The sequence below is a fragment of the Cydia amplana genome, chromosome 26 (assembly GCF_948474715.1).
Source record: "Cydia amplana chromosome 26, ilCydAmpl1.1, whole genome shotgun sequence".
NCBI lineage: Eukaryota > Metazoa > Arthropoda > Insecta > Lepidoptera > Tortricidae > Cydia > Cydia amplana.
This window is the reverse complement of record NC_086094.1, coordinates 8,728,576-8,756,542: the sequence shown is the minus strand read 5'-3', so window position 1 is coordinate 8,756,542 and position 27,967 is coordinate 8,728,576. Positions and strand designations below refer to the sequence as shown.

General features: G+C 38.0%; 1 protein-coding gene and 1 long non-coding RNA gene across 3 annotated transcripts in view; both read right to left on the bottom strand.

Moving 5' to 3' along the window:
- Window positions 1-27,967, bottom strand: part of LOC134660300 (uncharacterized) — a 209,307-nt gene that overhangs the window by 80,118 nt on the left and 101,222 nt on the right. The gene's annotated exons all lie outside the window — the stretch shown is intronic.
- The window catches only part of LOC134660282 (nucleolysin TIAR), a 68,000-nt gene continuing 61,234 nt past the window's right edge, over window positions 21,202-27,967 (bottom strand). The window contains exons 6-9 of one of the 2 annotated variants that reach the window (XM_063516032.1): window positions 27,346-27,475; window positions 24,925-25,103; window positions 22,131-22,290; window positions 21,202-21,312 (exon numbers count right to left, since the gene is read on the bottom strand). In XM_063516032.1, coding sequence (XP_063372102.1) covers window positions 21,271-21,312; window positions 22,131-22,290; window positions 24,925-25,103; window positions 27,346-27,475 — 511 coding nt within the window. In that variant the 3' untranslated portion in view covers window positions 21,202-21,270. The remainder of the gene's footprint in view (window positions 21,313-22,130; window positions 22,291-24,924; window positions 25,104-27,345; window positions 27,476-27,967) is intronic. The other variant, XM_063516033.1, reaches the window with a different exon arrangement.

Below are 27,967 nucleotides of genomic sequence, written 5' to 3'. Positions count from 1 at the left end.
CGTTACCAAACTAACGTTAACACTATCATTCTTTAAGCTGATATTTGCTTGTAATTTCATACACAATTTTAAGGCCAGTAGACCTTATTGACCATAAATACGGCAGGGCTTCTGTCAAATTGAAATAGAATCAGTCAAAATACATTAAAGATAATTATGTACGTTAGTAAAACTCAACTTTAATTCTAGTAGTTAGAGTTCATAGTCTTTTGTCATTATTCTTTATGTTTATCAAATGAAAAAGGTGGTATTCTACTTGTTTAAGATCGTTGTCCAATATGCATTGCGTCTCACTCTCTCATTAAGCAAAATGTGAGACGCAAATACACATTGGACCGAGAATGGACAGATGGAATACCACCCGGCTGTGTCGGAATATATTTGCCAAAATAAGAAGGGTGCAAAACGTCATAAATTAGTTTGTTAAATATGATGGTATAGATAATTCGTTACTTGGTCGGTTTATATTAGGTACAGGCCGCGTAGCCAAAGTACCAATCGCTAACGCTCCGTAGCGATCGAAACGCAACTGTCCCTGTCGCACTAATATGGAAGAGTGATAGAGACACACAAAGCGTTTCGTTGTCGAAGCGATAGCGATTGTAACCTTGGCTAGGCCACCAGGCGTCTTTGATATAATATACGTCAAGATTATATAGGTTGGATAATGTCTTGATTTATTTTGTGAAATATGGAGGTGTTGCTGAAATGTAATTTAGTCGGATTATATTAAATGAGACACCTATTTATTGATGTTACTGCTTGCTTGTAAAAATGATTCAATTAAATTCGATTCGATTAAAGATAATTATGTAGGTACGTTAGTAAAACTAAACTTTAATTCTAGTAGTTAGAGTTCATAGTCTTATGTCATTATTCTTTATGTTAATCTAGAATGGTGAAACTTAAATTCTTATTTGAGACATTATTACATGCAATGTGAAATAATAATAATGTCCTAATGTGATAGGTTGTTCGGCGTGTGGTTCTGAAGAGGAACGAAATTTTTATTATTTTTGCGCCACGACGCACAGGAGATCCAACCCTATAAATATTTTTCTTACCTTTTTTTCTTCTATTTATTAGTTTTTTTCTTTTCTTGTGTTTTTTAAATGTTATTAAGGGGTTTCCTAAAGGGGAACGAAAGTTTGATTACTTTTGAGCTACGACGTACGGTTTAGGATACTTTAGGAGATACAGCATTATAAAGTTCTTTTTTCTTCTTTTTGTTTTTTTTTTAAATATTAATTAGGGGTTTCGTACAGAGGAACGAACATTTTATTATTTTTGCGCAACGACGCACGGTTTAGGAGATACAGCCCTATAAATATTTCTCTTTCTTTTTTTTCTTTTTTTGTGTTTTTTAAATATGACTTAGGAGTTTCATAAAGGGGAATGAATATTTGATTATTTTTGCGCTATGACGTACGGTTTAGGATATACAGCCCTATAAAGATGAAAAAAAAGAAATACCATAAACCAAATACTGCCTATATATTTTTTAAAGTGGTAACACACCATCGCACCGCACCGCGACCCTAGAGCGTCGCACCCATAAGTGAGAGCGAGAAAGAGAAACAGATATCTCTTTCTCGATCTCACCCATGGGTGCGACGCTCCGAGGCCGCGGCGCGGTGCGACAGTGTGTTACCACTTTAATGGCTGAATGCCACGAAGGTGTGTCACAAATATCTGTGAAAAGCAAATTAAAAAAAGCAGCCAAGTGTGAGTCGGACTCGCCCAGGTTTCCGTAGCAGCAAGTAACATAATAAAATTGCGGTTTACGATTTATGACGTATTAAAAAATACTACTTACTAGATCTCGTTCAAACCAATTTTCGGTGGAAGTTTGCATGGTAATGTAATTTTTTTTAGTTTTAACATTCTTTTATTTTAGAAGTTACAGGGGGGAGGGGGGACAAACATTTTACCATTTTGGAAGTGTCTCTCGCGCAAACTATTCAGTTTAGAAAAAATATATGTTAGAAACCTCATTATCATTTTTGAAGACCTATCCATAGATACCGCACACGTACATGGGTTTGATGAAAAAACAATTTTGAGTGCAGTTCTAAGACTTCTAAGTATGGGGAACCCCCAAAATTTTTTTTTTTTTCTATTTTTGTGTGAAAATCTTAATGCGGTTCTCAGAATACATCTGCTTACCAAGTTTCAACAGTATAGTTCTTATAGTTTCGGAAAAAAATGGCTGTGACGTACGGACGGACAGACATGATGAATCCATAAGGGTTCCGTTTTTTGCCATTTGGCTACGGAACCCTAAAAACGAATAAAAAGAAGAAAAAAAAGAGAGAAAAATCTTTATAGGGCTGGATCTCATAAACAGTGCTTCGTAGCGCAAAAATAATAAAAATTTCGTTCCTCTTCAGAACCACACGCACTGAACAACCTATCGTATCACTCCCTGAAACGTATAAAACGACATCCATGACGACTTTTATGACATACTGCATGGTCGCCATCTTGGATTCCAAAATGGTCATTTTCGAAATCTGCACACCTGATTCGAATAAGGTGCATCTATATCTATTAAGCCAACATCAACAACATATCTACTATCGAAATGTACTTTTGATAGTAGTAGTACGAAATGTAATCTGAAAGGAATCAAGTCCTGTAATGAGGAATCGACATTGATTCCAATTACTAGTAATTGTAATATTAGAAAAGGTGATTCCTGATTCCTTAATTGGAAGTGTACTTAGTAATTCGGTATTGTTAGATTACAAAGTAATCTGGGAATCGGTAATCAGATTACAAAGTAATTTCGAGTAATCGTGGAACCAGGAATCAATTACGAAATGCTCATCTCTGCTTGAGAGTGAATGAACATTCGCTCGATTGTCAACGATGATGGCATCTATCAGTGAATCAAACGGTAAATAAGCAGCTGTTAACGTTACCTACTAACGTTAAAAATGGTGTATCGATACCTTTGACTTAACGTTAGCTCAAATTGACAGCTGCTAACGTTACCATTTTGTTACCGGTAAAGAGTAGTATAACTAACGGTACCTGGTCTAACGTTAGTTAGAACCTAACGTTAAATCTGTCACCTTGTGGTAACGATACCAACTTTTTAACGGTATTTAAAGCCCTGCAAACAGAGCACTTTAGCCTGTTACACAGTTTAAAAAAGTAACATGTGCTTGTTTATTTGTTTATCTGTTTACAATATCGGAAACTGTCGTCGACTTGGTGTGTTACTATTGTTTTTCGCTTGTTCGAGTTTAGGATATTTTTTTGTAATTTTTTTTTTTGAAAACAGTTTATTTATAAGTTTGTCTATCATAATTCGAAAGTACTACCGATAGCAAATCGCCCTGCCGCGGGAAAACAACCACTAAAATTTCACGGTGTATAATGTGGGGCAAAGTTAAGTAACTTTATTTGTCATTTATTTATTTATTTTATGATATAGGAAGCAAACGAGCAGACGGATCACCTGATGGTAAGCGATTACCGCCGCCCATGGACACCTGCAACACCAGAAGGGTTGTTAGTGCGTTGCCGGCCTTTAAGATGGGAGTACGCTCTTTTCTTGAAGGTTTGAAGGTCGTATCGGTCCGGAAATACCGCAGGCGACAGTTCATTCCACAGTTTAGCTGTGCAAGGCAGGAAGTTTCTGGAGAAACGCACAGTTGAGGACTGCCAACTATCCAAGTGGTGAAGATGATAGTGTTGTCGCGTAGGGCGATGGCGAAAGGAAGCGGCAGGGATTAATCCGAACAATTCCTCGGAGCACTCCCCGTTATACATGCGATAGAAAATGCAGAGCGAGGCCACATCTCTACGCAGCGCCAAGGAGTCAAGCCGATCCGAAATACGCTGGTAGTCGCTAGTCGAGTCATTTCAATTCGAGAGGCGATTCAAAGTTAGTCTCACCCGAGAGGCCGCCTGGGCCGCCGCCTCCGATCACCTCAGCCGGGACGCCTACAGCGTTATCCTCGAGGCCGCCGAGGCCTCTGATTCCGCCGGCCGCACCACCGAGGCCTACGCCTTCTAACCCGGAGCTAAGGATGGCTGCTTTGGTGTTAATGACGCCTTTAGCGAGGCCAGTCCCATCTCTAAGACCTGACAAACCAAATTAATAAATCAGCACAAAAAATGTCGCACATAGATAGTACATGTACGAGTATGTACTACATACATAAGCCTGACTAGAAATATATATTAAGCGCCATGTTGCGGAATTTCACTGGAACAATTTTTTTCATACTATACCTACTGAATTGTCACTCTACACATGAGAATAACAGCGCCGTCTTGACAATGATTATTACTGGTCAGTCTTTACACACAAAGCACACAGTAGTTTCCTATAACAGAAAATTATCCTGTTAATTAAATTAATATCCTTCTATTATTATTTTTTATATCTGGTTATTTATTATTAGAAATTAAATAAAGAGGATATTGGAATCTTTTGGTACTATGTATTTTGGAATCATCCATTCAGTCGTTTTTTTTTACACAATACCAAATGGATAAGTATCCATTTGGTATGTATATAGATATATAAGTATATATCTATATACCTACATATGTCATATTATAGTATTTTATGCAACCGTTGTTTAAGAGAGGTCATAAAAGGCGAGTGGCGTGAGTAACAATTTGAGGTGAAGCCGAAAATTGATAGGTAATAAAGACGCCACGAGTATTTTGTGACTCAGTTAAAAAACGTTGCATACAATACTTTTTCTACGCACTTACTTTGAAATAAAATTGTAAATTTAACAAATATTCTTCATTCAAAAAGTAGCAAAGAATGGAGGGTACGGGCGGGAAAAGAATGAATGAATTAAAAATAACATGTCTATGGTTCACTCATCTGTCAGAGATGACAATTAAAATTAGGTTGGCAAGAATGTATTTCATACAATATTTTTTATTAGTGGTGATTACACGAAGTATCGTAAAAGTACCAAAAAGATACTGCGTGTATGCACAAATACTTTTTTGGGGAATAGACTAAAGACTTGTCTTGACAACTATAAGATAGGTTGTGAAGCCGCGGTCCTGGGTTCGAATCCCAGTAAGGGCATTTATTTGTGTGATGAGCACAGATATTTGTTCCTGAGTCATGGTTGTTTTCTATGTATTTAAGTATTTGTATAAGTATTATATCTATCGTTGTCTGAGTACCCACAACACAAGCCTTCTTGAGCTTAATGTGGGGCTTAGTCAATTAGTGTAAAGATGTCCTATAATATTTATTTATTTATTTATATTTATTTAAAGCCCATAGCACGACCCTTTCTGTGACTTTATTACGTCACAGTTACTACCCCCACCATTTTTGCGCTTGCCATCTCATATGTTTGTGTTCAGGACATCCTTGGAATCTAAAACCTAGTATATCTATATAATTACCACCCTACTGTAAAGTGTTAAATTGTTAATGCATGCACTCACCTGTTTCAGCTGCCCCAGCTCCTCCTCGCCCTCCTGATCCTTCTACTCCACTGCTAAGACCACTAGCTGCTTTTTTAGCTCCTCTTTGCGATGCGTCAGTTCCTCCTAGGCCTCCTGATCCTCCTAGCCCATGGCTAAGACCACCAGCTGCTTTTTTAGCTGCTATTTGCGAAGCGTGAGCTTCTCCTCGCCCTCCCGATCCTCCTAGCCCACTGCTAAGACTACTAGCTGCTTTTTTAGCTCCTATTTGCGATGCTTCAGTCCCTCCTAGGCCTCCTGATCCTCCTAGCCCATGGCTAAGACCGCCAGCTGCTTTTTTAGCTCCTCTTTGCGAAGCGTCAGTTTCTCCTCGCCCTCCCGATCCTCCTAGCTCACTTCTAAGACCACTAGCTGCTTTTTTAGCTCCTCTTTGCGAAGCGTCAGTTCCTCCTCGCCCTCCCGATCCTCCTAGCCCACTGCTAAGACCACTAGCTGCTTTTTTAGCTCCTCTTTGCGAAGCGTCAGCTCCTCCTAGCCCTCCTGATCCTCCTAGCCCATGGCTAAGACCACTAGCTGCTATTTTAGCTCCTCTTTGCGATGCGTCAGTTCCTCCTAGCCCACTGCCAAGACCACCAGCTGTTTTTTTAGCTCCTCTTTGCGAAGCGTCAGTTCCTCCTAGCCCTCCTGATCCTCCTAGCCCACTGCCAAGACCACTAGCTGCTTTTTTAGCTCCTCTTTGCGAAGCGTCAGCTCCTCCTAGCCCTCCCGATCCTCCTAACCCACTGCTAAGACCACTAGCTGCTTTTTTAGCTCCTCTTTGCGAAGCGTCAGCTCCTCCTAGCCCACTGCCAAGACCACTAGCTGCTTTTTTAGCTCCTCTTTGCGAAGCGTCAGCTCCTCCTAGCCCTCCCGATCCTCCTAACCCACTGCTAAGACCACTAGCTGCTTTTTTAGCTCCTCTTTGCGAAGCGTCAGCTCCTACTAGCCCACTGCCAAGACCACTAGCTGCTTTTTTAGCTCCTCTTTGCGAAGCGTCAGTTCCTCCTCGCCCTCCCGATCCTCCTAACCCACTGCTAAGACCACTAGCTGCTTTTTTAGCTCCTCTTTGCGAAGCGTGAGTTCCTCCTCGCCCTCCCGATCCTCCTAACCCACTGCTAAGACCACTAGCTGCTTTTTTAGCTCCTCTTTGCGAAGCGTCAGCTCCTCCTAGCCCACTGCCAAGACCACTAGCTGCTTTTTTAGCTCCTCTTTGCGATGCGTCAGTTCCTCCAAGGCCTCCTGATCCTCCTAGCCCATGGCTAAGACCGCCAGCTGCTTTTTTAGCTCCTCTTTGCGATGCGTCAGTTCCTCCTAGCCCATGGCTAAGACCACCAGCTACTTTTTTAGCTCCTCTTTGCGAAGCGTCAGTTCCTCCTAGCCCTCTTGATCCTCCTAGCCCATGGCTAAGACCACCAGCTGCTTTTTTAACTCCTCTTTGCGAAGCGTGAGCTCCTCCCGCTGCGTCTTTAGCTCCATCTAACGCTCCTCCCGCATCGCCGCAATCTACAATATTAGACATTTCTTAAAATAGTATTCTGTTCTCCGTGCGGAAAGCGTCAACTTTCGGCACGCTTCGTTGAACAAAGTTGCCGCTTTCCGGCTCCGTCAAACAAAAAATTAGTATACACACCTCGGGCAGTAAGTTAATAAGAAAGCCTCAGATCACATGTTTGTCGACCTCAGCTTTGCCTCGGCCGACAATTCCGAGTAACTGATGTTGCCCTTGACGGTAATATAACTTTTATAGTGCGAGTTAAGGTTATGAATCTTTTCTGTATCTACATATTAGAGACGTTTTGTATGTATGTACCTATTGTACCTATGTACAGTCAAGTGTAAAAATATGGGTGCATACAACTTGTTCAAAAATATGTCCCATAGTTCTTAATTCGCTGACATGAGAGCTAACGGACATATTTTTGAGTATGATGAATGCACCCATATTTTTATACTGACTGGACATTTTGCAATGAAACGCTCAAAACCTAAAATTAAAACACATAGGTACGTATCATTATCATTTTGTATGCTGGCAGCTATGTTGATTGTGCCTGGGGCCCACTGATTAAGAGTCCGCCCATAGAATTAGAATAGACAAGAACAACTGTCAATCTTCAAAAGTGCGACCAAAAATGAAATGCAAGTGTGTGCGTAAATTGTCTATGTGAGATCAAAAATAGTGATGTCATGTTACAACATATTAATCTGTCGGTGTTTGATTGCTTTATCGACTACTTTTTCAAATGTGTTATTTTAAACGTTAAAATTCTACGACATTATGATGTATAAAATAACACCTGCGGGCTCAGCACGGTTCCATTTTTATCCACTATCACTATGCCCGTCACTTTCGTACTTACATACTTGTTAGAACGTGACAGGCATGGTGATAAACGATAAAAATGCGACCGTGCTACTAGGGCTGCACTCCGGGTGCTATCAAAATCGTTACAGCCTTATCTTAGTCTAACTCTTACTGTGTTGGAAAGTGAAGTTTAAATTTACTGCTAAACATCTGCACCTTCAAAAAGGGTATAGCAATCGTTATTATTTGAAGTCGGTTATCAAGGTTAATATCTTAATTATGTCTTGTGAGAAAATGATTACATAGCTATTAATATACCGACAAGTTATCGATACTGTCATCTGAACATTTTGTCAAGCCCTAGCGTAAAGTAACAGTTTATGTTTTTACACAAAATATTTTAAATTATTGAGTAATATGATAAAATATTAGCACACAAAGGAAGAACAACTTATAATCAACTGTATAAACCGGCTTCTTACACTTTTTATGCTGTTAATTTGACAAAATATCGTTAAGAAAATTTCGCTCGGAATATCATTATTCCTCTGAAATGAGTATTTGCTAGGTTTATTTGGCCCCGTGACACTGAAATCCGGTACACTACAAGACACTATCTTCATTGTATTACTTTATAAAATAGTTTTCTTCCGAATTTGTGTATATTTTTCAAATTGAAAATTACGGTGATACGCTCTTGGCCGTCCGCGGCCGTCGTCAAACTCAAAAATGGTCACGTTTTCTCATTTATAGTCTGACTCTTTTGCACTCATGCGATGTTCATATACGTGATGGCTTCCCTTTCGCACACTTCAGCTGTCTGTCAAGCGCGAGCGCGAGAATGACAAGTCTGTGAGTCCGCCAGACGATATCGGCCTGTCAGTTAGAACAAAAAGTTGACAGCTCCGAACAACTGACAGGCTGATATCGTCCGGCGGACTGGTAATCAGTGGGCCCCTTTAAAGCATTTTATCAATTTTATAACATACCATGGTGCGGCGCGCAGACAATGTACTTAAGTGTAACCTGTAAATAAAGAATGTATATAAGTTGCTAACAAATTAGTTACCGATATTGTACATTAAAACAATTAACTTTATATAGAAATTAAGAATATTTTTTTATAAAGCAGACATAGGTATCCCGTATATTATGGTGGACAGGACAAGGATACAATGTCACATACCTAAAATCTATTTTTTTATTCGGTAGACTGAAATGACAGTTCATAGTATGAACATAAAATGTCATTTCATACTAAGAAATGTCATTTTAGTCTACCGAATTAAAAAATAGACTTTAATACTTATACAGTTTTATACGACATTTTTAAATTTTTATCTATTAATTTATTAAATATTATGTAAATATGAATAACGATCATAATATAAATTCATGTAGATTTATAATGTAATTTCATATTCTGAGAATAAATAACTAAATCTATATGACATAAATTTCAATTTACAACTGAATATCTACTTACCACAAGCGCTGGCTAGAAGCTCTGGGCCGCTGGTGGCCTAGCGGTACAAGCGTGCGATTTTCAATCCGGAGGTTGCAGGGGGCCGATTTTTGAATTTCGATCGCTCGATTTCGTTACTCGAAAATCGGTAGAAAACGGCGAAATGGTGATTTTGAAATACGAGCGATAGAAATTTGGAATCTAGTGGTATTGACCACTCGTTTCCAATTCTATTAGTGGAATTTACATACCTACTAGTACTAGATATTACTGAACGAAATACACGAAATCAAGCGGTCGAATTTCAAAAATTGGCCCCCAGGCTCCCGGCTCGTACTCGTACCAATGAATTTATCGGAACTTGTGTACGAAATATCATTTGATATTTACCAGTCGCTTTTCGGTGAAGGAAAACATCGCGAGGAAACCAGACTAATCCCAATCCTGGTTTACCCTCTGAGTTGGAAGGAAGGTGGCAGTCGCTTTCGTAAAAACAGCCAATTCTTGGGATTAGTTGCCAAGCGGACCCCAGGCTCCCATGAGTCGTGGAAAATGCTGGGACAACGCGAGGAAGATGATAATCTACTTACCAAAAGCAAGAGGCTATGAGTAACCTTCATGGTTGCAGTGGTTTTCAAACTGCATATGTTTACCTCAACGCCTTTATATATCTAATCTGAGGGCCTACCGTTCTACGTGCTGCCTCCCTGTCACACTACGTACGAATTTACAAGTGCGACAGTGAGGCAACACGTCGAAGGCCCTCTGATCAAATATGTGACGTCACACAGCTGGAGTCAAGATGGAATAACAACAACAGAGCCCGTACCACAAGTCACTGACAGTGTCAAAACTGACATTTACGCTATCGAGAACGTAATTTACTTTCTATACACCTCGTTTGCACTAATATGCGAGTACGAGCGAGATGTATAGAAAGTAAATTACGTTCTCGACGGCGTTTATGTCAGTGCCAAACTGATGGTAGCCGTATAGGTACCGAATGTTTTTTAGGGTTCCGTACTTCAAAAGGAAAAAACGGAACTCTTATAGGATCACTCGCGCGTTGGTCTGTCTGTCCGACCATTCCCCCTCAGTTTATCTCCGAAACTACAGAATAAAATTTTTGAAAAAAATACACAAAATAGTTCTTAACCTATAGATGACAGGAAAACCTAAATATTAGAAATGTACAGTGTTTTGTACTCATGAGTCATGAAACACTCATGTAAAAATGAAAACCTACCTGTACCGAAATAAGTTCATAAATTTCTTACTTAATATAAAATGTATTTTGAGGAACAACAATAGACACATTATGCAGTTAACTATTTCAGCTGTACTCCATATCATACTTACTCAAGTAAAAAGTATTTATTTAAATTTAAATACGTATGCAAAAATAAAAATTAATGAATTATTAATAGTTTATTTATACAGATGTACAGTCGCCATCATAATATATATATCGGAGCTGCCAGGGTGCTCAAAAATATCTGAACGTGCACCTTAACCTGGCCTGGTCTGACCTAGTGGGTAGTTGGGTAGTGACCCTGCCCATGAAGCCGATGGTCCCGGGTTTGAATCCCAAACCCAAAAACGGCTGAACGGATTTTCATGCAGTTTTCACCTATCAATAGAGGGATTATTGTCCAAAATATTAATATAGTTATATGTTCATTTTTAGTTGTCTTTCACCTTTTAGTGTTTGTTCCCCTCTCATTTTCTCAAAATTTTGCTGGAAGAGATCTCTATTAGGGATAAGTCCGCCTTTGTACATACACTTACATCTTTTACTCTGTTGTTTGGTTTTGTGTAAACTCGTTTATGTGCAATAAAGTGACACACATACATACATTATTTAGGAAGGTTTAGGTATATAATTGGTTTTGTGTAACCCGTGCGAAGCCGGGGCGGGTCGCTAGTGAATGAAGAAAATAAAACACTAAAATATTTTGTTCTTTTATATCGCTCCATACGAGTATCTTCTTATTCCTATATGTCATATAACTAGCATATCTTAGACTATAGGTAGGTACAGAGTTTATATACCTAGGTTATATCTTTCAGTTATAAACTTAACAAACGAAACAACAGACAGACGAGGCTTCATACAAATACCTGTGACATTTTAGATAGAGAGAAATAGATCTATCAAGTCTCAAATTAAAAGTAAAAGGTCCAAAAATATGAAAAAAAATGGCATTTGTATACATACATAATAATCACATCGCCAAAGTGGTAAACCACTAAATAAAGAGCGAAGTCAAAGAAAAAATTACATTTTTTTGCACAACATTTTTAATATTGTTTGTTAATTTACTCACGTTTGACTAATTTTCACTGTTTTTCACATCCCCTGGTATGGATCGATAATTAGTTTAAAAATACTTTGAACAGGCACATGTATAATATTTTGAGTATAGAGTACAGTAAAAAAAACACATAGAATATTTGATTACGATGCAAAATATGTATCTCAAATTTATTTTATATTATTATTTTTTGAGACAGGAGATTTTAGCAGAATATTGCGTATATATTTATTTATTGCGCTCGAGTGGAATATTTTGTTTATGATATAGGAGGCAAATGAGCATACGTATTATTGCCTGATGGTAAGCAATCACCGCCCATGGACACCTACAACACCTCTGCAAGTGCGTTGCTGGCATTTAATATGGGTACGCACTTTTCTAGGGTTGAAGGTCGTATCGGTTTTAAAAATAATCCAAAAATAATATAAAATCATAGGTACTTTGTATGAAGCGCTCATCTAACAATAACTTTTGACAGTTCACCGCTTATAAGTACCTATTTGTTTTGTCAAAATATAGATCTTACTAATTTTAAAGAATGATCCTCACTACACCGCATCCACTGGTGGATTTACAAATTTAGTTGTTATAAGTACAATATATTTTTTCAAGAAACCAAAAAAATATTGACTATTATATTTTAATTTAAGAAATCGTTATTAGGTACTCGTACAGCAAAAGTTACACTTTTTTTGAAGTTACAACTTTTTGAAGAGTTTTTCCATAGTGTACTGATATGCCGTCGAAAAGTTTCAAATTTCATATGCACATTGAAGAATTTCGGTAACTTTTCATATTTCCAAATTTTCCGTTTCCAAACTAATTTCCTATGAAAATTTCCGAGAACTTTTGCAACTTTTTCGAAACATTCCTTAACCTACACCACTGTACTTATGAGTACGTAAGTATATAGGTAGTCTGAGATCCGAACGCAAAATAGTGAGAGTCATCCTTTATCCTTAAGAAGTGTTTATGGTACAATCATAGTGTAAGTAATGGGTCTCTAAAATCCAGTTTTCTATATAAAGATAATTTTGGTAGACAAATAAAAAATACTGAAATTCGTTGATAGATCAAAAAATTCGATGTTTTATAACATAAGGTTTTATGACATTAAATCATTTCTATGTGTTATAGTAATCTAGTAAATGTTCACATTTTTATAAAATATTCACATAGGTAGTTTTATTGCTATTACCTACATGATACTTACCTGCATTTAACTAATACAGGTATTTTTATAATATACATTGAAATAATACATATTAGGTTGGCTCAAAAACACGTTAGCAAATAATTTTTCGAAATATTAGTCTCAATAATGATTTTTAAAATGTTATTAAAAATTAAAACTACATACAATAATTTAACTATAACAAAACATAATCTTTAAAATACACGTTTGTTAAAAGTTAAAATTATTAACAATATTCCGCAGAAAAAAAAAATTATTAACTTGTTTTTTGGGCCTTACATGACCTGATGTAAAATAATAGCAATTGGATCTAGTGAACCCTTTCTAGACTAATAGTCATAGGGACTTAAAAACAATATTTCAAGTATGTAACTTTTTTGTATTTTTCATTACTTATGTAGCCCAACTTATCAGCTAAAACTGACAATTTGACTACATAGTAGACTGACAGATCGGGCCAACTTGACATTTACAGCGGTGACTGTCAGATAACAGAACAACTTAATAAATAGCTCAACAAAAACGCTCACAGACGAGCAGAGACCTAAAAGTACACTTATCTCTCTATTTTAAAAACTACTTTACTTTTTATGCAACAATAAAAAAAAATCTAATCAAAAGGGGGGATAAAAAAAACGCCCCGCTCTTTTCGTTTTTGTTTATGGGGAACCTTAAATAGATCACATCACTATGATATAAATATATAAAGTCGCGTAGGATCAAGATTAATCAATAAATATAGGGGGAGGTAAAATCACTAACACTTTCTGGTCATTTAGTTTCACTTTTGACGGCGATAGCTCGTTCAAGCTCACAGTACATGCGTTTGATAGCTGCGAGTGTAATATCACAGCACATCACACTACAACGCGTAATATTACACCATATTTAAACCAATAAACGATTTCGCTGATGCCACTCACATGACATTGTTCACAAAATATTAAATTTAAAAAAGACATGTCCATGTCATAAACGCTTAGAAAACTCATAAATTATTTAATCTACCAGGCCACTAGAAAAAAAATACAAAAAATTAATAACTTTTGGCATTATGTCTGTTAGTGAAACTCCATTTTTAAGTGTCGTAATCGTAAAATAACGAAACTTTTCATTCCATTGCTAAAATAACTTAAAAGCAATAAAAATAAATCATTTCATTTATTTAAACTGGGATTTTCTTCATACTCCAAAATTGAGAAATTTCCCCATGAAATATTTCAGAAACTTCTCTAATTTTTGTATGGTGATCGTTTTCCATTTCCAAAATAAAAGTTGCGTTTTTTCCCTTAACTTTTTTCAGAAATTTCGGGGAATTTTTTGGAAACTTTCCGCAACTTATGTAGCTGTGATATTACATCCGTAGCCCGTACACTACCAGGGTCTGCCTAGCCCATCTACCGACCTAACCAAACGGAACTACCTAGTCTAGCTGTGACAACACTTATGGACGGTAGAAAAAAGGGGGGGGGGGCTGAAACAGGGGAATAAACATGGCAATTTTTTCCGTTTTTTTGCAAAATAAAGGGTTCATTTGAGTAGTAATCTTTATGTTATTTTCTTTATTTTTTATAATTTCACTGTTTTGAGATTAAAATAAAATAACGAGATAATAATGAACTAAATATTCCCAAAAAACTTGGAAAAAATAAGCATTTCAATATATTCCCCAATAAAGTAATCTTAATACATAAATAGATTCAATGAGAGACATCTTCAAACAACACGTAAGAAATTAAATATGGCCGACCTTTCAACTGTGCCACAAAATAAGTTATATTCTCCATGATTTTTAGACCACGATGTTGTGAAGACATTTTTTCCGACCCTCTGACGCATACTGTTTAGCAATGTGCCGAAGAGAATTTTCAAAAATTGCAATGTTGTCATGATTTTTTTTCGGTATGTTTTTACAGTTAGATGCGATGTCTATGACACTTGAAATAGACACCAATGAGTGACGTAATTATTAAATGAAACAGTCGTCAATAGTTAAAATCCCTGTCAACGGGAACCAAGTGGAAATTTGCATGGGAATTTTCTCATGAAAGTTTCCGAAAATTGCGAAATTTTTGCGAAAGTTCCGCAACTTAAGAATAAAGAATATAGAATAAAGAACTTGCACATTGCTATACATATTTGGGCATGTTGAAAGGTTCAACCTTAAAATGGTCTAGCGGTTAAAAAACGAAATACTACGACATCTATTGCGCATTATTGCTGAGTTTATTGCAATATTCAAAATAGAAATCGACACATACTAATCTTTCTACACACATGCATACAAACGAAATAACAGTATTGGGCTTTTATTTACTTCGCAACGATACGTTTATTCTTAACAACACAGACACATACGTTTTTTTTAAATCATATATTTATTATTAAGATATAGGTGGCAAACGAGCAGACGTATCGCCTGATGGTAAGCAATGCAACACCAGAGAGGTTGCGAGTGCGATGCCGGCTTTTAAGACTGAAGATTTGAAGGTCATATCGGTCCAAAAACAAGAACCCCTAGTGTAAATTTCATTCGATAGCGTGAGTGAGCGTTTGCGTTATGTCTATTTTTGCATGGGATTTTGAACAGCGCGCCAAGCGGGACATTTTCGAAACTCAAAAACCCATATATATACAGTCACAAAGTTGTTTGTTTTACATTCTTTCAAGTATAACAAAAATACTATAAATATTTAGTAAAATACGTTTTGAAGCATAGAAAATACAGCCCAATAACAACATAATAAAAAACTAAAACATTGCGACTAGATCTTTGTACATTTGACATTTCATGTCATTGAAGCAATAAAAAAAAAAAACCTAACTATTACTTATAGAAAAGATGCTAAGTACGAAGAATCGGGCGCCTGTTCTTATCTCTATTGCATGTGCGTAATTATATATTGCTGTCCCGCCCATAATCCCGGTCTATGCCACAGTGCGTGCGGGACAGTAATAATAATTGTGCGCGTGCGATAGAGATAGGAACAGGCGGATCAATGTACGGAATTCCCCGTGCTAAGCGTCCTTTCTTTAACTGAAACACAGTAAAACACTTCAGACAAATTTAACACTCTAGGTGGTAAAACACACAACATGTATCTCACTATTATTGGCAACCCTAGAACTGTAGGGCTGTCGCTCAGAAAGTGGCTCTCTAAGCATAGTGCGACAGCTGGCGAAAAACAGCTGGTACTCGTAATTTTTTTCAATTGCATTTTGAATTAAAAAAAAAAAAACAAGTATAGATTTTGTGATTTTGTTCGTACGTTAAATATAAAGTACGATAATCTTGATATTATTTTGACTAGAAAACCCTATGCTAATGTAATGTTATAATGCACTAAAATAAAAATAAAAAAGACGTCACCCTAGGCCCGTAAGTGGGATTTTCTTCCCGCTACACGAGGAGAAAATCTCACTTCCTGGCTAAGGCAAGACGTAAAACTTTAGAGTCGTTAGACAAACCACGGGCGGTAATTCGTAAAGCCCCAGATCGCATATTTATGACCCTCACCTTCGGTTCGGGCCACAAACACCTGCGATCTGGAGCATTCACGAATACATACATATACTCGACACACAAGCGGGCCATATTTTCAAGGCTGAAATGGCCGAATACATGATATTTAAGATATGTGTGTGCCAAAAGCTGTTTTGTTGTTAAAACTAAAATTATATCAAAGCTATAACTGTTTCTCGCCATTTACTCCATAGTGGAACAACCATCTTGGAAGAAACTTTCAGTCCATTTTTGATATCGATTTTTATTTTGAATATGTTTTTTTACATTAAAATATTGCTAATGGATAGCGCAGACTGGTGAAATCACCTTACACGTTTCAAAAAATATGTTTTTTGTGTACAAAACAACGAAGATTCTAAACACCGACTAGCATGACTAGAAACCAGGACTAACAGACAATACTACACCTCTATAACTATAACGGTTTCTGGAACATTTTTGTAAACTTTCCCCCAACTTTGTCCCAAGATTTGGCAGTGAATTTTGAACCTATAATGTAGGAAATAAAGTTGATTTTGGTTTGGGTGAAAATAGAAACAAGCAAAACAAATGAAACTCTATTCCGACACGATTAAAACTGAGTTAAATTTCATTGAAGGTGGGTCTATTGCTAAAATAGTCGTCTACCCACTTAATACCCACAACATAAGCATAAGGGATTAATTATTTATATAATAAATTTTAACGTTTCATATTTATATCGTATTTAAACGTTAGTGTATGTTAGCTCCTATGAGGACTTGTCAATAATGTAGCAAAAAGATTTTTCGTCTTAATGTTATTAAGTATGGTGAGACACAGGCCAAAATAGCGACCACAGATCACCCAAGGCAGAGGCAGACCAAAAATGAGATGGCGAATCGACGGACTCATTCTGTGGCGACTGGCAGGAGCATGCACAAAGCCGTGACTAGTGGCGAAAGTCAGGGGAGGCGTTTGCCCATCAGTGGGATACAAAATAGGCTATTAAGAAAAAATAATGAATCAAATGCAAGTTTACAAAAATGTTCCAAAAATCGTCTTAAGCGGGCACTCTTGGAGTTCCCGATTGTGTAATTGGTGTTTTTGTAGACGGATCAGCCCGAAGTAAAACGAAGTTTGGCACCGAGGGTGGGGGCGCTGGCTCGTCACTATAACGATCTTTTGTTTTGTGTGAACGCTACATTTTGTGACCTTTAATTTTAAATCTAAAATTTTTTGTCGATGTTTTATGACGCTGGCTATAAAAAGCGCTGGCTCCTGGCCTATAATGCACTTTTGTCTTTGTATTAATGATGATTTTTGTACTGAAAATATAAAATTACAGTATGACGCTGACGTAATATAAAGCGTAATAAATGGACTATAATGCAAAGCATTATGGTGCTTTCACACTGGCAGATATATCGTTAACATCGTGTGGCAGGTACAAAATGATAGTATTGATAATGTTATATTGTATTGTCCCTGTCACAATGTTTTATACCGTAGGTAGTTTTATAGATATAAAACTTTGCCCTATAACGTAATTTTGCCCACCGCGTCACAGTTCAGTAGATAGTTAATAAATATTATAAGAATACTTTTTATTTTGTTTTACAATATTTTATTTTTGCATAATAAATTAATAATCATTCGCTTTACATAGCATTGATTATTTCTTTAGTATGGTTTTCGATTGCATTATTTTTTCGGAGGAAAACATATGTTTGTACTTTAGAAGTGTGTGATTTGTTTCATAAATAGGTATTAGAAAAGTTTATAATTATGTTAAAATAGATATAATTTTGTGCAGAATTCATGTAAGGATTTTGATATACATTTATTTATTCAGTAATAGGTTGATGAAGTAAAATATCATTTCTACGCCATTAATAAAAAAAATTGTATTTAAAAGTGACACGAACTCAAAGGTTATATAATATAATATATCGTATTTGCCAAAATGTTTGTATTTTTGTATGAATGTACATTTTTCTGTGTGTAAGTATGTTTCTATGAATAATAAAATTAACTCTTGCTTTGACAGTACCAACATCGTATTTTTAATTTTTTTTGTATGATTGTATGTATGTATGTATGTATGTATGTTTGTATGTATGAGCGGACGCCCCCACACTGCGCAGACGGCGAAGATATAAGGCATCTCATAGTGAAGAACCGAAAGATTAGGATTATTCTAACACCTATCATATGCCGCTACTTTAATTATATATATAATATATATGTTATGGTTATAAAATATTTGGTGTTTCCGTGGGATCTTAAACAATGCCTTAATTATGGAATGGATAAAAAAAAACACACAAAAACTGAATTACACAAAATTTGAATAGCCTATCTAAAAGATATAATATTTTAAGTTTTGCACATTGTATATATAATATACTTTAATATATGTAATTTCACCTAGCTAACATATCTACCATTTTATAATGGCTCATAGTGATTATAGCTTATTATATCTTAGCATAGCTTAGTTTTAGCATTAGCGTATATATATGTATAGTGAAGGAAGTACATAGCAACAAGAAAAGGCAACGATCTGCGTTTTTTCGGGGAATTCAAAATAATGCATTTTTTTTTCAAAATAAATCACCACAACTTCACTTTTCATACACGTACTCTGTACTTTAAAACCGACATACATTTCTTTTAAAAATTCGCACTTAAAAAAAAATTAATGCTTTTTTTTTAATTCCCCTCCTGCAGTCGGAAATGCTGAGTCTTATTCTAGTGGGTAAGTACATGCACTACACTATTTCAAGCGAATAATAGCCTTAATGTATACCTAACCTCATAATATATGTTGACTATATCTAAATTTTCTATCTATTGGTTTCTTACTTTGATATCATAGCCTTGCACAAACTTAATACTATGGCAACTTTACTCGCGATTTGCGTTTACAATTTATCTTATGGGGTCAAATCGCGGCATTAGCAAAACGATTTCAACTCTCAATGCATGTATATAAAGTTGGTTTTCTTGACGCAGTATATTTGTATAGTAAAAATAATGTTACAGTAAAGTATATGCTATAGTATTATGTAATGTGCTTGAGGTCGTACCTCTAACCGGCGTGCGTAAAAGCCCTCGCTTCGCTCGGTTTCCTTTCGATTGACTGGATGACACAATTGACTCAACGATTCGCCCCTTATCTTAAATGAACTATATATAATAATATATAAATATTTTACTAGCGATATGTCTCTCAAGTTTGACTAATGCCCAACAGAAAGCTAATAGATGAAAACAAATTAACTACAATCAATAAAACAATAACTTTCTCAATATAATATATAAAATACACCATTTACAAAATATTAATATCGAATTCTTAGGTATTGTGGATAGACACAGTACCTCCAAAAAGTTTCAAAAAAGACGATGTAGTACCGCGAGCTGTACTGGGCGCTTGCAGTTGTCGCATGCGACAGACGCATGTCAGCGCCGCGATAAATGACAAACGACAAGCGCCAGTGCGGCGCGCGGCCGAAACGAACGAACATTACCTACGACGATTACATGCCCTTAAATCTAAACAATAAATATTTTTTCTTTCTTAACCACCTATTCAATAAATAAATCTAATATTTCACTAAGTTTTTTCGGTATTCCCTCATACTTTTAAGTGTATCCGTTAAGTATAGACACAACCATGTTTAAGTAAGTAAGTCGCGGCCGTGTTTGTTTGGCAAGATCCGGACTAGCAGGAGTAGGCGTGCCGCATGTCGCATGCCACAATGTTGCATGTCACAATGGCGCATACCACAATGTTGCATGCCACAAAGATACATGCCACGCTGGTGCGCTTTACGTTGGTGTTAAAGGTTGACACCTGCGAACGGCTGTATAAAAACGCTTCTATATGCCCATATATCGTTTTTACAACCTGTCGTCTACAATCATTCAAAGTTGTTTATCTTTGTTGCTAGATGGCGTTAATATCACTGCGTTATTAAAAAAACGCGATGGTTAAAAACATTCAGAATTCCCTAATGGATTTTACACGCGGCTCAAATGTCACACAGGGTAAACAACCGCCGCGTTTTAGCCGCACCAGCGTGTAAAGCGCATGCCGCACGCCGCAGCCCAACGGAATATAAAATGTTTTATAAAACCTCTCACTCGGCTGCCTAGTCATCTACATTCCTACTAAACATTTTTCCAAAAATCTACATTTTTTCCTCTAACTTACTCTATACTTGTGCTTTTTACGCATTCGTAAATCGAATAACCATCCGCAACCATATTGTGCCCGCGTGGTACGCCTTAGCCTAGCTTATTATATGAATATCTATAATATATCTTTAAAATTATTTCTTATGCATTCTGTAGATATAATCATAAGCATATAGAAACCAAATATTCGATAAGTGACTCACATTGCCTTTTCGACCCGTTCGGGTTACACTAGACGGCTTTAAGCCCAAAGAAAAAGCTCACCCACCGAAATATCCTTAGTACTAGATATCCTTTTAGAACAGAAGAGAGTTAGCCAAATAACAATCATTCATAGACAATGCCAATCGACATTTCTTAAAGACGATACTAGGACCGATAGATGTACAGTATGGATATGATGGTTCTTGTCTACGCGACAACGTGATAAAGACAGTGTCGCTTTTCACCTCACGGTGATAAAGAGTGATGGTTGATGGTTATTTTATCGTGTGGATAAAACCATCTATGATACGCCAGCTGCGGCCGTAGCACAGTCGCATTTTTATCACCTGTCACCATGCCTGTCACGTTCTAACAAGTATGTAAGTGCGAAAGTGACTGGCGATAAAAATGGAGCCATGCTGCCACCGCTTGGCGCTTGCGGGTTGTCACAATATATCAACGACAAGATAAGTTAGTGACAATGTGGCTCTTCGTTGCGTCATTTCAATATTTTTATCGATAGGCATTCATCGATATACGATTGTCTTGGCTACGACCCTAACAGAAGGGGGGAGTCGAAGTGGGAGGGGGAGGGGGGGTTTAGACGCAGTCGGCTCGGCAGCAGCACCCACGCCCTCACACCAGCAGGCTCGGTGCGAGCCACTCATCCTCACTAATCTGGAAAAAGCGAGTCTTAATTATTTACTTAACATATTATTCACTCGTATGGACAGATCGAATGATTTTTCGATAAGTACGTAATTAAGTAAAATATTGTAATTTATAAATGCTAAACATAAGAAGTTATTCAACAAATCAAATTCAAATGTGAGTATATGATGAATGCAAACTATTATAGGTACCTACTCACTAAAATTTGAAGGACAATTTGGCTTGTATTTATTTCTTGCATACAAACTTAATATACATACCTATAAATAAAACATAATTAAATAACTAACCTAAAAAACTTAAAAACTAAATCTTAAAATAAATGAATCGAATCTTAAAACAAATAATTAGAAACTATTCCCCTGCGGCATGGTGCCGTAGATGCTGGCAGCATTTCCTCGCTGTATCGCAATACTTATTCTTTGTGCGAGGAAGCTGCCAGCTCTACGATCACCAGTGGCGTCTGCTATTCTTCTAGATACTTCCTTAAATAGCGTAGACGTGTTCGGACCCCACGGGCCAAGGGTCTCGAGACCAAAAGGTACTCGAGGCCCAGTAAAACGTATTCGAGGCCGAGACCCCTATTATTCGGTCTCACTAAAATTTTGCATGTCTTTGTACAGTGCACATTCTCCGCGTAATTAATACGAATGTGAACTAGGGTATCGATATAAAGAATCCAGCCCTAGTAGCACGGTCGCATTTTTATCATTTATCACCATGCCTGTCACGTTCTAACAAGTATGTAAGTGCGAAAGTGACGGGCTTAGTGATAGTCGATAAAAATGGAACCGTGCTGAGCCCGCAGAAGTAGCAGGACTTACCGGCTGCACCTGAAAGTGCTGCACAGGGTAATGCAGCACCTGCGGCGGCTGCGACATGGCGGCGACCCCGCCGACGCCGCCGACGCCGCCGACGCCGCCGACCCCGCCGACCCCGCCGACGCCGCCGCCGAGCGCCCACGGCAGCTGCACGCCGCCCATTCTGGGGGGAACATCCCTATTTAGTACCAATCTTTTGGCTAGGTTCACACGGCGTAATTTTTTTTTTTTATTTAGAAACAAACAGTCTTATAAACATGTAGGTAAATAAGCTAAACAGCTAGAATTTTTTATAATGTAGACCTATAGTTTCCTATATGCAAAACATATTTTGTAATAAACTTAATACTATGAAATGCTATCTGATTTTCCCCGTATACCGTATACGGGATTTTATCGAATACCGTAGTGACAGCAAAATTTGTATAGAGACGTTCAAAATCGTTCAGACGGCTAGACGGCTTTGCCGCATAGACGCCGTGTGAACGACTTTGAACGTTTCCTTACAAATTTGGCTGTCACTACGGTATTCGATAAAATCCCGTATAGGGTATACGGGAAAAAATTACGCCGTGTGAACCTAGCCTTTCGGTGTTTAATTACACAAACGGGTCTACCGCGATATAAACAATGAAACTATATCGCGGTAGATCCGTTTGTGTAATTAAATATGTATACAAAACGCGAGAGTTTAAAGTGTTAAATCTTTTCGGTGTTTCATATTGGGGGAATAGTTTAGAGTCTAAACTTTAGACTTACATGAACTGCCGCCATAATATCGAATTATCGACGTTACGCCGCGCTCTCATTTTGAAATAACATGAGAATGGACATGAACATAGCATAGCCTCTACGAGGAGCCGTCAAAGCGCCTTATAGAAGCTTCTGGTGACCAGAGGGCTGGTCAATATTTTGCCCAGCGGATCAGCATTGCCATCCAGAGGGGCAATGCGGCACCCTAATACCGAGCGACTACGACTTAGGCCAAGTTTTTATTTATAAGTTTATCATTAAACGTTTATGTATATTTGAAAGTGTTTCATGAACATTCAAGTAAATCTTTATGGTACTGAGGTACCTGTGCTAAATAAGGCCATTTGTTTTTATTAATATGGACGCAAAATTGGAACCCATTCATACCAGGGATGTTGCGAACATCCGCATCCGCATCCGCAACCGCGGAACTTCCGCATTATTTTCAACATCCGCATCCGCATCCGCATCCGCATAAAATCGATGCGGAGCTTATGCGGATGAGGATGTCGAACAAGTCGGTACAGGAACGTCTTAGCGGCGGCGTAAGTGCTAGGTAATTTCGTCATTACTTATAACGAAATCGTCTAGATCCAGAAAAGTCGGCGAAGTTACTGTTTATTAAATATAACGCACCTATACCTATTCTTGCTCAAATACTAAACGTTTAGTTTTTTTAAATGAAAAAATACTAAAAATGTAATATTTGACGTTTTCTAAGTACCTAATCTTGACATCCGCATCCGCATCCGCATCCGCGGATGTGAGCCTTTAGATATCCGCATCCGCATCCGCATCCGCGGATGTCAAAAAATCTGCATCCGCAACATCCCTGATTCATACCTATACAATAATCAAGTAGGTATAGCAACTTAATTGTAATATTTCTACGCCGGTAGAGGCAGAATATGACGCACTTATTGTAATTTGACCATCATTGTATCTACCATATTCTAAGAAATAAACATTTGCAATTTTGCATTTGTATTTTTTGTATTTGTATATTTATAAAAACATGAAACTTTAATAGTAAAGCAAGCTTTTAAACCGGGCCTTTAATAGCTAAAAAAACAAGAGATAAAATATGGGAGTGGCTTTCTGGCGGCGGTTCGTGTGACTCTTAAAATATAAATGGAAAATGATTGTAATAATTTGTAATGTCACTTACTGAGCAGCTCTGATGAATTGATCCATACATGAAAATGTTCAAAAATTAATTGATTTCACAGCTAAAGTTTAGTATCCAATGGTGAATTGTTGAAATGGATGTGACGAGAATGGATAGTATATAAGACGAAGCCTGAAAGTTGCACCCATAACAGAAAAAGTAAGGGCAAACCGCCTAGCGTGGTACGGGCATGTGATGAGGAAGTCGTGTGACGAGGAAGGTATTACGAATGAATATGGAGGGAAGTACAAGGAGAGGAAAACCGAGGAAAAGGTGGATGGACTGTGTGAGAGATGATATGAAACGAACGCAAGTGAATGATGAGATGACGGGTGACAGAGAGGTGTGGAAGAGAAAGACATGATGCGCCGACCCCAAGTGAATGGCACAAGGGCAAGAGAATGATGATGGTGGGTTTCGAATCCGGCCTTCACCACTGGAGGGCTTCGTCACTTTTTCTTATAAGTAATATACTTTTTTAGGGTTCCGTACCCAAAGGGTAAAAACGGGACCCTATTACTAAGACTCCGCTGTCCGTCCGTCCGTCTGTCACCAGGCTGTATCTCACGAACCGTGATAGCTAGACAGTTGAAATTTTCACAGATGATGTATTTCTGTTGCCGCTATAACAATAAATACTAAAAACAGAATAAAATAAAGATTTAAGTGGGACTCCCATACAACAAACGTGATTTTTGACCGAAGTTAAGCAACGTCGGGCGGGGTCAGTACTTGGATGGGTGACCGTTTTTTTGCTTGTTTTGCTCTATTTTTTGTTGATGGTGCGGAACCCTCCGTGCGCGAGTCCAACTCGCACTTGGTCGGTTTTTTTATTTCAGTTTATAAATGGATTTTATTTTTATTTTGTAAACGCACCCCATATACTGCTGCTGGTAGCCGAACTGTCCGTACGAGTACCCCTGCACGCCCTGCACGCCCTGCACGCCCTGCAGGAACCCCCCGAGCTGCTGCGGGTACGTGTTGTACCAGTAGGAGGCGGGCGGGACGCCGCCGGTGTACGCCGCGCTGAACGGGCTGTACGCGGTGCCGCCGAGCTGGAAAAACGTACAAAATATTTTTATATTTATTTATTTAAACTTTATTGCACAAAACACAAAAATTATGTACAAATGGAGGACTTAATGCCTAATGGCATTATATCATCATCTTCCTCGCGTTGTCCCGGCATTTCGCCACGGCTCATGGGAGCCTGGGGTCCGCTTGGCAACTAATCTCAGGAATTGGAGTGGGCACTAGTTATTAACGAAAGCCATGCTATCTGACCTTCCAACCCAGAGGGTAAACTAGGCCCTTATTGGGATTAGTCCGGTTTCCTCACGATGTTTCCCTTCACCGAAAAGTAACTGGTAAATATCAAATTTAATGATATTTCGTACATAAGTTCCGTACCTCTGCAAACAGTCTGCAACCAAGACTCAACCAATCCGTAGCTAACCATAATGAATGTACGGACAAGGAATTTAATTTCAGTAGCGTTTCGTACCTTATCCCAGTGACTTTAGTATGAGGTCCCTACAACGACTTTCATATTGATTGTCACTGTGACAAGGTACGAATGGTACGGGAATTGGGTACTTTCCTACTAGTCAAATCAGCTTCTTTTGTAGAAGTGTCAAAACGATTTGGTAATATGGAATTTATATGAAAACGAGTATAGTGACGTCACGGTCAACACGCCTACTTTTTAGGGTTCCGTACCTCAAAAGGAAAAAAACAGATCCCTTATAGGATCACTCGTGCATTCTGTCATTTCTGTCTGTCTGTCTGTCCGCCCCCCCCCCTCCCCCCTTTATCTCCGAAGCTACTGGGTCCAAAATTAAAAAAAAATACACAAAATAGTTCTTTACCTATAGATGACAGGAAATTATATTAGAAATGTGCAGTCAAGCGTGAGTTGGGCTTAATGTACGGAACCCTTGAAATGCGAGTCCGACCCGCACTTGGTCGGTTTTTATGTTTCTATCCGATCTATTTCATAAAAATTGTGTTTAAAAATAAGTGCTATTTATGTTTTTCTAATAATTATCTGGGGCCCGTTTCTCAAAAGCTTGTGACTTGTAATACAAGTAGAAGTCCCTTTCTAACAAAAGCTGTCAAAAAGTGACATCCGCTTGTATTAGAAGTTAAAAGCTTTTGAGAAACGGGCCCCTGGTGCTTTTTTCGTGCATGGTGTGAAATAATTTATTTTAAGTTGAGGAAAGTACCCAATTAAATTCTTTGACTTCACGTTGATAAATTTGTGTTACGTGCTCCGCTGTAGCGTATAATATTCAGGCAATTTTCCTTAAGAACCCTGATATTCTAATAATAGCTCCAGACAAAATATAATTTTTACAGCTTCATCAGTATTCTATTTAGAATTCCGTTTCACAGTCAATCCAGCTAAATAATGTAAACAGGATCCATTTCAGGCATTACCATGAAAAAGATCACAAGTCTTATGCTTAATTATATTATTGGCAATTATCTTGGTATTTGCATTTAAAAATGTTTCTTCAAGCACTTTCCGTAACATATTATTATACTTTTTATCATTTTAGTTCTCTGTTCTCTCCATCATCATCATCAGAGCTTTGTTCTCGTCGGTGGAGTTATCGCCAATCATTTCTTTTTTGTGCCAGTCTTTTAATTTACTCATAGGACTTAATTCTAGGTAATTCTAGGTTTCCCTTCTCTTGTCTTTTCAACCCTGCCTTCCAAGATGTTTAGGATAAAGTTGTTATGCCCTATCAGGTGTCCTACCATCATGCCTCTCCTATTTCTTATTGTTAGTAAGCATCGCTTTTCCCCTATCATACTCAGGACCTCTTCATTCGTCTCTCTCTATCATACATATACCAAATATCTACAATGAAGCCAAGGGCAGGCTAGAGGACAAATGTCTGCGACACTCGTTCGCGTCATGTCAGGCAAAGTCCTACATGACCATAGAAGATAGGATCCTATAGAAGTGGTATACGCGTGCCTCCGTCCGTGAGGGACACAACATACGCAATGCGACACTATGATTGGTCGAATTTATTTGTCGCCCACCATAATCCATACTAATTTACGGTGGGGAATAAAAAAAAGCGAGACTGTGACAAGGACAAACAATAATAGCGCTTTCGCTGCTACTCTTACTGAAAGATACATAAGACTATCCCGTTCGGTCATTTCCCCCACCCCTCATGCCCGATCCAGTTAAAATACTAGATTCAATGATACACACTGGCGACACGTGTGAAGTTCGGCAAAGCCGCGCCACTTCACCCGTCACTGGCAACACGGACTCACCTGTCCCGGTGTCTGGGCGTTGTTCGGGTCCCCGGACTCTTTTCCCCAGGAGCATTTCACAGGCTGGCCGTTCACGTCGGTGTTGTGGACCGCCACGATCGCGTGCGTCGCGCTCTCCTTCGTCGAGAACCTGGAAACCGAAAGAAGAACTTCAGTAAGTAACTGACGATTATCATGTTGGCTTCGAAAAGCTTCTAATTTGTTGGTGTCATTGTTTTCCGACTTCCGTAACGGCTAGACTGATTTAAGAATACTTGAAAGGGTAGACTTCTAGGGATTTAATTGCCTGTAAAATTATGCAGTTTATATCTCTCCGGAAGCGTGGTCCTACAGTTTGGTCCGATATGTCGGATGACAATAAGGAATTTTGATTTTTCCATGTCCGACCACTCGGACGAGGAATTTTGAAATTCCAAGTAGTCCGATCATCCAACTTTCTACGAGGAACTCTAAATTTCCACTTAGTTCGACTGACGAACAATGAGCAATTTCCAATTTTGCTACTGCCACGGCGGTGCCCGAATACTCAAGTATATATCTATGCATCTTTGACAGGCTAGGCGCCGTTTGATCAACTCTAAGGGCGAGAATTACGTGCTTGCACCTTCTATACGAATCCCTT